General features: G+C 34.1%; 1 protein-coding gene across 6 annotated transcripts in view; it reads left to right on the plus strand.

Moving 5' to 3' along the window:
- Positions 1-454: 454 nt before the first annotated feature.
- Positions 455-13064, plus strand: part of LOC148596518 (uncharacterized) — a 54008-nt gene continuing 41398 nt past the window's right edge. For 4 of the 6 annotated variants that reach the window (XR_015919112.1, XM_088563680.1, XM_088563684.1 and 1 more), the window contains exons 1-11: positions 455-586; positions 1249-1305; positions 2857-2970; positions 4455-4568; positions 5197-5310; positions 5837-5950; positions 7305-7418; positions 7696-7809; positions 8634-8747; positions 9726-9839; positions 10638-10751. Coding sequence is in view for 5 of the 6 variants with exons in the window: in XM_088563680.1 (XP_088419806.1) it covers positions 577-586; positions 1249-1305; positions 2857-2970; positions 4455-4568; positions 5197-5310; positions 5837-5950; positions 7305-7418; positions 7696-7809; positions 8634-8747; positions 9726-9839; positions 10638-10751 (1093 nt within the window). In the remaining variant the exon portion in view is untranslated. The remainder of the gene's footprint in view (positions 587-1248; positions 1306-2856; positions 2971-4454; positions 4569-5196; positions 5311-5836; positions 5951-7304; positions 7419-7695; positions 7810-8633; positions 8748-9725; positions 9840-10637; positions 10752-13064) is intronic. The other 2 variants (XM_088563682.1, XM_088563681.1) reach the window with 2 other exon arrangements.

Genomic DNA, 13064 nt, shown 5'->3' on the forward strand with positions numbered 1-13064 from the left:
CCTCCTCGCAGGATTAATCTAGTGTTGTAACTTAGTACACCATGTATGATAGTACGGGACAGGTCATATAGGTGTTATTATGTAGGATAGAGGATCAAAGTAACGATGCATGTCACAACAAATCAATATTATACAACGTCTCAGAATGTGACGACTCTATTCGCTACACTGCTCCATCGGATCTAATTTATACAGGGAAGACAAAGTAAGCATAGAATGGTCTGAAACATTTCCAACCATTTTAATACTGTCTAATTTGCAAAGTAGTTTACCTAAATAAACGGGTTCTCTTACCGTGGATTTTATTACTATTGTTGTCGGGGCCTTTAAGAGCTAACTTGTGTGTTTGCATTTGATGAAGACATTTTGGTGATTTCTGTAAGAAATCCTAAAACAACTTTTAAATTAGGCTTTAAAGTGATATATCAAATTCGTTATCAAATTAATGAAATATGTGATAAGAGTCAGAAATAAACTTGACCTACCTATGTACACATGTTTGTGCCATATTACTCAATGCCAAGGATGACATCCATGACTGAATGACGCCTTTCTGGTGGGAACAACGAATTGAAAATGTGTCTTTGTAAGTATTGTTTATAAATTTAAACAATGAAAATCTTACAATTAATATTTCCTTAGTTACGAAAATTCCGATCGCACAGTATGTGCGAAAATTGTGGAATCTTTATTTATTAATTCGTAGCTTTCAAGTTTATGTTGCATTTTCAGTACTAGTCCATATAAAATTCAGACACTGTCTATATTTAAGTGATTCATGGTGTAAAACTCAACAAACAAACTATACGTTTTTGGTCTACATTTGAGAAAAGCACTCTGTTATCTCTCAATAAAATCAGCCAAATCAAACCAAATCAGGAATGATATCTCTTTCAAGTGCCAATTTCACACACAATATATTTAATTATCTAAAAAGTGCAACGGCCAAATAAAAAAAAAACCAAAAAAAGTAGGACATGTTATGTTGTCTGTAAATGTTCATGATTAAAAATGACATTTATTTTGCTTGGTTTAATGCCATGCAAGAGTCACCTCTTTCAGATTTTTTAAAAGGTCCTATACAAATTTCCATTTATTCGAATATATCTTTTGCTGTTTGGTTGCAAAATACAATATATCGACCTATATACCTCGATTTATTCATTCTCGTTTATTTGTTGTTTGAACTTTTTGATATTCAGATACATATATCAATAAATCGTTTCAACACATTTTTTTTCTTTTAAGTATGGATTTTACTGGTTATGGATGTGATTGTACAAGTAACAGCGAAAGTAACTGTTTGTGAGTTTAAATTATATACGCATTTGGTTTTGAACCGCCGCTGAAAATTGCGAGGCTGAGACGAGAATTTTTTTCTGGTTCGAGTTGAATCATTATTATTGATTGATTGATTGTTAGTGATTAACCCCAGAGCAGCAATATTTCAGTTCTATCCATGCCACGAAAATAAATGGATAATAAAATGTGAAATGATTATGGGATGGGAATGAAAATCGAGCCGACAAATTTGATTGTCACTAGAAATAGGGAGAGGGTAGGGTCGGTCAGTTTTGTCTCATGTGGCGGACTGCAAAAGTTCAAATTCCAATCAAAAACCATAGCAGGGTTCTTTAACGTGCATAGATTTTGGCATCTTTCCGTTACATTGCAACGCTATGGTTGGCAGTCAGGTTTTCTGTATCATGGCCTAACGACCCCAGCATGTAGCATGCCAGGGGTACCACATTCCATCACCTGGGACACACAACTCAGAGGCTCCGTGGGCAGGATGCCCTAGCCACCTGCCAAGGTCTCAAGCACTATTAAGTCGCCTTTTACAACTTTTGCGGGTTTATTCTTTTTGACACTCGGACCCACTAAGCTTGTCGTAAGAGGCAATTAAATAGTGCTCAGAACCCTAGCCGGGGGCTAGGGTGCTCTGCCCACAGAGCAACTGGGTTGTGTGCCCCAGTTGGTTGAATGGGGTACCCCTGGTGTGTTACATGCTGGGGTTGTCAGGCTATAATGCGGAAAACCTGACTGCAAACCATAGTGGTTCACCGTGTTGAGAAAAATGCCACGTTCCTCGCACGTTAAAAAACCCTACTGTGATATTCTCCCGGAGTAGGAACCATAGGGCTCCGCCACAGGAGGCTAAATTGCCCGACCCTACCCACCTCTCCCTATTTCCAGTGCCAATCAAAATTTGTCGACCCCATTATCCATGTGTCCCATCCCTTTTACATTTCATTATCATTTCATGTTCATTTTATCATCCACTTCATGTTCATCGCCCGAGTAAAGCTGAAATATTGCTGCTCGGGCGTTAAACCCCAACAATCAATCAATCAATCAATCATTGTCTTTACACTGAAACCCAAAATTAAAAGACGTTTTTAAGCAAAGATAACAAGGTTTTTTTTTAAATTTGAGGCGGTTGATATCTTGGTAAATCAAGATTGTGACGTCACAAGAGAAAGTTTTATACAGTAACTAAGGTCCATGAAGCTAGACTATTTAAATATAATAATACAACGAATATTCTAGGCAACCAAGATTCCAGCGGAAATCAAAAGAATTTAATCCAGGGCAAAAACCAGACATGGAAAAGACACACACACAACAAAGAACATAAAATATACAAAATACTACGTACAATGCAACAAAAGTAAATGAACACCGTTAACTCCACTAAACACTAAGATCATGGAGAATCTCATCAATGCGTATACTGACAACTAATAATAGTTTTTTTTTAGCAAGTCAATTTCTCATGGATTATGTTCTTTTGATTACTTTTTGAATCATGTTTCCCTTGATTTTCTTTTAAAATGCATTTCAACAAACTTTCAGACAGCGGTCATTGTGTAGCTAGAAAATGTTACAATGGAGGCACATGTGTCGATCATAAAAATGGCTGGTCATGCACGTGTAAACCTGGATATACTGGGATGCATTGTGGGCAAAGTAAAATAATTTATTTTATTATTTCTTTTGTAAATCTAATAGCCGCTTCCTTCTTATCTAATATATCTGCTTGCACTATAACTTTCGACAAAACATGAACAAAACATGAACACGTCTCATTACAAATCCAGGAAGGGGTTTCAAGTAAATCTACATAAAAAAGTATAATTCAAACACTGAATCTGACAGGTGCTTTTTGTTGTTCTACTTGTTAAATATCACTCTATATATCACTTCTGTCTAAAATAATGACTGCAGTGACCATGCAAAGTCAAAATATAACTGAGGAAAACAAATTACTTTACTTAAACGCTAATTTTGTCTTACTAAGTCATATTTTGACAATATAAACACTTAAAATGTTCATTAAAAACACAATTTGTTGATCTAAACACAAAAATCCGTTATAGTAGACAGTTTAAAAAACACAGAAAGTTAAGTGTTGAGTAGGACACAAAATGTGTAAGACAACGATTGAATGCGTCGAGGTTTACACATTTGGTCTACCTCAGCGCAGAAAGTGTTGAGGTAGATAATTTTTGTCTAACTCAACCCAAAAACAATGACATAAACATTTTTGACTACCTCAACCACAAGAGTGTTGATATAGCCAAAAAGGTCAACATTTTAATATTATTTTTTGCTTAGATTGACAAAAAATGACTGATGCAATCTTTTGGTTTGTTGTAATACTTATAGACAGGTAAGCGTTGATTGAGATATTTTATGTTTGTATAAGTCAAACAACGATTGGTTATGGTCATACCAGTCATTATTTTGCCTAGTAGTGTAAGAATCAAGAAACATGTTATTCATGATTGGAAAGCCTACATATTTTATTTTAGATATTTGGTTTAAAACGTCGTAGTCAAAAATTAACATGTGGCTTTTCATATAACCAGTGTTTCTTTAAAAACCATATATAATGTAATATAGAATTCAAAATAAAGGACAATAACTCTGTAAATGACACTAAAATACGATATAAAACTGTTGAATTGTCAGTGTGGATTATCCCCTCAAAGCACACAGATTGGAATAAATAATAAATATTTCATCATAAAAACCTAAAAAAAAAGCACAATAAAAAAATGTGTAGCCTTTTTTGAGAGGCATCACATATTACAGGATTCTTAAATTTTCTGGTATACTTTGATATATATTGAGCTTATAAACAACTTTTTTCAGTGTCTAAAATATTTTTGTATTTAAGGTAGCATCCTAAGAAATTCATTGTAAAATACGAAAATAAACAAGAGTTTAAGAAAATGAGAGTGTTGTTTAATTAATTGACCAATCTACAATTTTTGAAAAAAAATATTATCGAAATTGATCGTGATGTCATTACTCACGATCAACTTTACAATTTTGATTTTCTCTAAAATTGACACCTGTCCCATCTTAAAAGTTCTTGAATTATCATGGTTTTCAATTGATTTTCAATAGATTTTTAATCATGTTTTTTTTTCTTTTATTTGTTTTAGATATAAATGAATGTCGCAGTAACCCATGTAAACATGGAGGTACCTGTAATGATCACTTAAACAAATACCAATGCTCTTGTCCAAACGGCTATAATGGCAAAAATTGCCAAATCAGTGAGTTTGATTACTTATTGTATACAATTCATTTTTGGATCTTGAACTTCACGAGTTTTTGGCGTAATATTGTTAATGAGAGGTTACACGTTGAAACACATGACAGCATTCCAAAATTTGAAATTAGTATTTTGTATTTAAGAACCATGTGTTCAAGTCCACTGATAGTGGACCCAAGGAACAGAATGGTTCTACCAACCTTGTTATCATACATGTCTTACCCGATTTACTTTTTACCGAATTTTTCAGTATTCAGTAATGCAAAACCGTCAAAACACCGATGGTTCATTAAATTTTCTACACATGTGTGTGAATTTGGTTTCCCATCGTAAATTTTTGGTTTGAGTACTTCTTGTTCGCACAAATTTTTACATCAACTTGAAGTATTTTGTTCCAATGCCTCAAATGAGAAGATTACCTTTGAAACCTGTGTTCATCATACCAAACTTAGCGATGTCAACATGTATGGGGCATTTTTTGCATATTAAGAAAAATAATAGACGTAATCTTAGAATGTTAAGCAGAACTGAATATTCAACTGCATATCATTTTAAAATATTTTTTCCAGGTGATTTTAGATTTGTATCTATTTATATCTTTAAATTAAATTGAAGTTTTCATCATACAGACATTGATGAATGTGCAAGCAACCCATGCAGGAATCACGGAACCTGTGTCGATGGTGTAAATACATTTTCCTGTAAATGTCCTCCTGGTTACAGCGGCTCTGTGTGTCAGACAAGTAAGTTCGTTTTATCTGTTCATCACACAAAATATATCTTAAACTTTCAATTAAAAATTGTCCTTGTAAAATTGTTTGAGTTAGAATCAGGCAGTAGATGAAACATTATCGTGATGTGTTTAACCACTTTATGAACTTGTATCATTTTGTAATGTAGTTATACCGTTAAGCGATTTAGTACAATCTATAAATTCAAAGTTGGAAGAGTTTTAATATTTTCTTTTTTTTCGTTATAATTGGATAATTCAAAGCATTACATTCTTTACAAAAGAGCATTTCTATTGACATTTTATTTTTTGGGGGTTTGGAGGAATCATCCAATTTTTCCCAAATAAGTACACTAAAAATACAAGTCTTATTAAAAAGCTATACGGAAATCATTGTGCAATGAAGATTTAAGTACAGAAGGTAGTTGAATTTCCGGGTATTTAATTTTAATTAATTTGCTATAAAATCAGGTCTTATAAGGATATTGATTACTAGTTAAATGTATTACCCTCTCGTATGTATATTTTTAACCACGCAGATATTAACGAATGCGCCAGTAATCCATGCAAGAATAACGGAGCCTGCATTGACAGGGTGAATAGATTTATTTGTAAATGTGCTACGGGGTTTACCGGATCCGTTTGTCAGACAAGTGAGTTTGAATTCTTTGAAGAATGTTATTACATCCATACCATAAAAACTTTTCAAGAAATATATGGTTTCCAAAGACCAGAGAAATGCTTTGTTTTACGATATGCTGAATAATATATATACAGTACGATATTACTCGATTTTATAGATAGTGCCACTTGCAAATACACACCGTGCAGGTTCGAGTGTTAAAAGAAGCGCTAAGCTTGTCGTAAAAGGCGACTAAATAGTGCTCAGAAACCTAGCCGGGGGCTAGGCGCTCTGCCCACAGAGCAACTAAGATGTGTGCCCCAGGTGGTGGAATGGGGTACCCCTGGCGTGTTACATGCTGGGGTTGTCAGGCTATAATACGGAAAACCTGACCGCAAACCATAGTGGTGCACCGTGTTGGGAAAAATGTCATGTTCCTCGCACGTTAAAGAACCCTGCTGTGGTATTCGATAGGAGTAGGAAACTTTGCGCTCCGCCACAGGAGGCTAAATTGCCCGACCTTACCCATCCCCCTTTTTCCAGTGGCAATCAAAATTTGTCGACCCTATTATCCTTGTGACCCATCCTTTTTTTCATTTCATGTTCATTTTATCATCCATTTCATGTTCATTGTCTGACTATAGCTGAAATATTGCTGCTCGGACGTTAAACCCCAACAAACAAACAAACAAACTTGCAAATACAAGTTTCTTAATGTAATTAGGGTGATCTTAATGCTCATTCGATTTACCTTTTTAAAAAAGAAATAAGTACTTATATGGAATATGTAATTCATATAATACAAAAAAGTATTTAAGTCACAGTCTATGTTAAAATAATTCCAATGCTGTAAAATGTGGTAACCCCCCAAAAGGGAACACATCTTTATTTTTTTTTTACCAAGTTGCTTTATATGTCAATGAAATGTATAATTATTTCTTTTCAATCTGAATGTTCTTAAGAGATAGTTCACATTGAAAATTCAACTGTATTTGTGTTTTGTTGTCATTTACAAAGTTACCTCCCTCAATTTTGAATCCTACAATGCACACTATATAACAAAATATCAAAAATAAAAATATGCAGGCTTACCATCCATGTATCACATTGTGCATGATTCTTATCTGGAGTTCTAAAAAAAAACACAAACAAACAAACAAACAAAATAAAAACAAACAAAAAAAAGCAAGAATTGATTATTGATTTTACTTGTTTACAACAGTATTTTTACTGTTTAGACAAAATTTTATATACATCGCCTTTTTTCTTGTGAAATATTACATTCTGAGCCAAAACTGATATAAGCACTTTTCGCTTTTTACATTATAACTGTTTGATGGTCTAGAAATGTTAACAAGTCTACATGTATAAATTATATCAATTAGATATTAATGATTGTGCCAAGAATCCATGCCAAAATCACGGAGCCTGTATAGATGGTGTTAATAGATATACATGTAGATGTGCAGCTGGTTTTATTGGCAGTGTTTGCCAAACAAGTGAGTCTACGGTATTACTCATAAATGTTCATGGTAGACACTTTATCTCTAGTAGTCAATATTCTTAGAATAACACTATCATGATTGATATGCTGTTTAATAGTGTAAAGATTTTTTAAAGATCATTTTAACCTTTGGTCAACTTTACTTTTTCACCTATGAAAACCACTGATATTTCCAACAACCGACGCAAATGGCTTTCGTTGATTTTGTTTATCTTTATTCATAATTATTATTTACATTTAAATTATCGATGAACTTTGAACTTTCAACTTAGACGTAAATGAATGTGCAAGTAATCCATGTAAGAATGACGGGACATGTATTGACGGGGTCAACAAGTTTACATGTCGATGCCCTCCAGGCTATGGTGGATCAGTGTGTCAAACAAGTATGTAACTATAGACATATTTATACTGCCTTACCTTTGAAGACTTGACGACAGCACCTTAGCTGATCCGTGCAAGTTAAAATGTTTCCTATCAGTCACCGATCCATTAAACCGGTAATCGCTTCACATGTCCACTGAGCAGTAAATACATTTTACGGATTTCGTTGCTACGTTTGACATTTTTTACACATATATACTGGATGCAATAGATTAAAACATCAATTAATTACTTTTATTTTACCTTTGTTTGATTTCAAAAGAATGCAATATGTGGATTAAATATCTTAAATCTAAGGTAAATTTAACACGGTTCGATTTTTTTTTAAATTACCAAATTAAATTTAATATTTTTCAATTCAACATTTAAACTGTTATTTTGCAATTCAACATTTAAACTGTTAATTTTCAATTCAATATGTAAATTGTTAATTCTTGTTATCAAATTTATTACATTTCATCGTATTGATGAATAATAAAACAACTAATTCCCCCAAATTTAACAATCAAACTCATCATGCACTCTCCCCCATATCTTTTCCCAATCTTCCCATACTGAACCCACATATTCTGTAGTACGAGACGTTTTATTCATACACGTGATCATGAATTACCAAATGAAAGAGATTCATTCGTTTCCGTTGAAAACGGACTTCCCTTTATATACTACTGTTTGGCATTCATCATTGAAGTAAATACATGTTTTCTTTTTATCAACTCTGACCCTGTTTCAAAGAGTAGGCTTAATTTGTAAGATGCAATTACAGTAGACAATAATTGTACTATTTGAAATTGTTACTTCGTTACAGTTTTTTTCTATATTGTAGATATTAATGAATGCACATCTAATCCCTGTAAAAACCACGGGACCTGCCATGATGGAATCAACAAATACTCCTGTAGTTGTGTCCCGGGATATGGAGGGACTCAGTGTCAAACCAGTAAGTTTTCCATGAATGTAATCATTGTCTCTTTATATAAGGACCTGGTTACATTTACAAAATAGCGTAGAAGATCACCTTCAACGGTATACCAAAAGAAAACAGCATTGAGATGACGATCCCAAGCAAAGAGACAGATGTAACAAAAATGCGATAACGTATGCGTTTTAATGCATATATTTTTTCAAAACAAAACCATATGACGGAAGATCTGGTATTACTTTCATTAAGCAATCCGCCCCGTGCAAGTCCGGGTGTCAAAAGAATAGGCTTGCAGCAGCGCTATGTTTGTCGTCAAAAAGGCGAGTAAATAGTGCTCAGGAACCTAGCCTAGGGCTAGGCTCTCTGCCCACAGAGCAACTGGGATGTGTGCCCCAGGTGGTGGAATGGGGGTACCCCCGGCATGTTACATGCTGAATTTGTCAGGCTATAATACGGAATACCTAACCGCAAACCATAGTGGTGCACCGTATTGGGAAGGAAGTCACTTTCCTCATACGTTAAAGAACTTTGCAGTGGTATTTGATAGGAGTAGGAACATTTGTTCTCCGTCATAGGAGGCTAAATTGCCTGACCCTACCCATCCCTCCCTTTTTTCTAGTGCCAATCAAAATTAGTCGACCCTATTATCCTTGTGTCCCATCCCTTGTTTCATTTCATCATCATTCATGTTCATTTTGGCGTTAAACCCCAATAATCAATCAATCAATCATTAAACAATCCCAAACTGAAGATTGTGTAAAAAATTTTTCAATTGAAATTTGGACCAATTATTTTAACCCCATGATAGCCGGCATTGTTATTTTTCTGTTTTTAAGGTAGCTGGATTCCTTTTGAAATATCATAATCCTACTGAATTAACTAGACTTAATTTAAGAAAATGGGGACCCCTTTCGTTAACAGAATCGTTCGGATATAGGAATTTATTGCTTAAAAATGTTTGCCTTTCCATTTACGTTGTATATTTACGATTTGTAGATATTAATGAATGCGCACATCAACCCTGTAAAAACCACGGAACCTGTCATGATGGAATAAACAAGTATAGATGTAGTTGTCCTCCAGGCTATGCTGGGACTCAGTGTCAAACCAGTAAGTTATTTGCGAATCTATTCCAAACATTTTATGTTTGAAGAAGTGAAATATGGGTTATGTCTATATATGTTGCAAGTCTGTGTTATTGTTGTTCATTTTTTAATATACACTAAGCAACATTGGAATTATTTTTTTACGATTAATTTTGAATATCAACTATATTCAAACAAAGAAGTTTATATTCACACTGTCAAGCAAATGTGAAATTTTACATAATATTAATTTATAGAGTAGAGATATTTTCAAATGTATGGGACCATGCAAATTCATTATGTTTATATTTGTTGAGCCGCCCCGTGCAGGTCCACAGCAGCGCTAAGCTTGTCGTAAAAGACGACTTAATAATACTCAAAACCCGGGGGGTAGGGCGCTCAGCTCACATAGCCACTGGATTGTGTGCCACCAGGTGGTGAAATGAGGTACCCTCGCATGCTACGACCCTTTTATTCACGTGTCCCATCCCATTTTCATTTCTTCATCATTTCTGTTCATTTTCTTATCCATTTCATATTCATTGCCGCTGAAATATTGCTACATTAGCATTGTTTTACATCAACAATCAATCGATAAATCAATCTATTCATTTTTTGTCAGTTTGTTAAATGCTCTTGTCGAGATATGGCTCTGGTTGCCAAAACAGCATTAAAAAACAATCAATCAATTATTCCATGTTCATTTTATCATTCTCTCAATGTTAATCGCCTAAAAAAGCTAATTTATTGCTGCTTTGGTGTTCAACACCAACAATCAATTAATCAATCAGTGTATAAGTCTCGCAGTTTATTTGAATTTTAGATGTTAATGAATGCACACATCAGCCGTGTAAAAACCACGGAACCTGTCATGATGGTATCAACAAGTACACTTGTAGTTGTCTTCCAGGATATGGTGGGACACAGTGCCAAACAAGTACGTTAGGAATGGATAATAATTTTGTCACAAAACAATTTCAATATCTGCGTAGCGGGTAATCATTAAGTGCGCACCTCGTAAACATAGATTTCAAATGGGATCTCTGAAGACTCATGGGTGGCTTCAATTTGACATTTTAATCCCAATGGGGTCGTTATCTATTTGACATTTTTACCATATACATTCTTATTGTATTTGATGAATAGATACAAAATGCATGTGGTAATTCCCTTGATAAAGGCGATAACCACAATACAAATATTCACAATGAATATATGCATTGTAAATGAGTGGAAGCAATAAAAATAGAACACGTGGGAAAGTCTTTCACCAACACGTCTAAATGTCATCACGTGACGTTGGACAAAATCAATTTCAAAAATAAAACGAGCTGTAAAGGGCTCCAAAATAATTATTACGTAAATATCAATAAGAGAGAAGACCTATTGATAATAGATCACCAAAAAATATATCATGAAGCACAAATAATCAATGGAATACAAATATTAACTTCAGACATTTGAATCTTAAAAATTTTCCTTACTACCGAGAGAACGCTTATTTCACAAGATAAAATAATGTTTATGAGGTGATGTACCACTCATGATTATCTAAAATGATCATGCTAAATAGATGAGGAACCATATAATAACATCAAAATTACTTGTTTATGAATGATTTGCTAATGGGAAAACTATAAGTAACTTGCATATAGATACACACACACGCGCGCACAAAAAAAAGTTTAAAATACAATTTCCAAATGCCTTGATTTGATTTGATTTTTTTTCTAATTAAGCAACTTTTTTTCTTTCATAAGCTTACTTTGCGTGCGTTTTCGTCTGCCGTTTTTTTTTTCTGAAATCTTCTCTACAGATACTGCTGAGTGAAATCATATGAAATGTTGCAAGGATATTTCTTATGACATCTTAAGAGTCCTGTTTTTTTTTTTTTATTCGTCAAAAAATATGGCTACGTGGTTGAAAATACAAAATAGGAATATCACAATTCATTTGTCCTTGTATCCCATCCCATTTTTTATTTCATGTTCATTTTATCATCCATTTCATGTTCATCGTCTGAATATAGCTGAAATATTGCTGTTCGGACGTTAAACTCCATCAATCAATCTTTAGTTTTTTGCATATTATTCAAAGAATGAAAGCAGATTGTTGATAAATGTAAGTTGTAAAAAAATAAAAGAGAATGTTTTATATATTGGAGGAGTAATCAAGAGAACCAAGGTTATAGAAGTAAACAAAAGAATGTAATCCAGGGACAAAGACCCAACATGGAAAACAGACATACACAACAAAGAACATAAAGTAACTAAAATCATACATACAAAGTAACAAAAGCAAATGAGCAACTGGGACTCCACTAAAAACTGGGAGCATGGAACAGGTGCACCGGTAGGGTAAGCGTCGTCTGCTTTTCTAGAAACACCCGCCGAGTTGCTCATAAAAAGTCAAGTCCGGGGTAGACAAACGAGGAAAGGAAAACTATGACCCGTTGAATAAATCAGTTTTCATGGTGCAGATGGATACACCATATCGATCCACGAGTTCATGATGACGACCATAAAACTTCTGTAGTGATGACTTCAATCTTGTAGCAACATAACCCTGTTCCAGTAGCCTATCTATTTGTTAGAGTTCTAGTGCGATACAAAAAGTCTGTGTAGTTTCGGCAAGCTCTGGTATAACGTATGAGTTGTGTTATGAACACTTCATACACAGGTGTTGAAGGGATATTGCCACAGATGAAAGGAAAGTTGACAATTCTGAATGAAAAGTCATCACGTAAAGTTTGGTCAATAGTTTTCCTTTACCGTCGATTTCTAAGTGTAGGTCAAGATATGAGGCTGACTTCACAGTGTCTGTAGTATCCTTTATCTCAAGTTCTTTTTGTAGATGCGATGTATCGAATCCCCGAAAACAGGATTGTTTAAAGATAATACGTCATCTATATAGCGGAAACTGAGACTGAAGGATCTAGCCAAACGATATTCTTTCTTTCTGATCAGATCAGCTATAAAGTAACAAAAGCAAATGAGCAACTTGGACTCCAATAAACACTAAGAGCATTTAATGATTGCATTTTTTCAAATACTTTCATACACCTTTAGCCTGTTATTCAGTTTACATAAGTGCATGCAGAATAACCATGCATGGTTAATTTCATAGTAAATATTTTCAGTATCATGACAAATATCACCTGTACGAATTTTGTCAAATGTGTTTGACCATTTCTAGAATTGCATGTAATCATCTTTTAAGCTTCTAAACTAGGTCGGCGGTACAAGGTATC

The sequence above is a fragment of the Perna viridis genome, chromosome 15, assembly GCF_037379345.1.
Source record: "Perna viridis isolate PV_CMFRI_1.1 ecotype Kerala chromosome 15, ASM3737934v1, whole genome shotgun sequence".
NCBI classification, from domain to species: domain Eukaryota; kingdom Metazoa; phylum Mollusca; class Bivalvia; order Mytilida; family Mytilidae; genus Perna; species Perna viridis.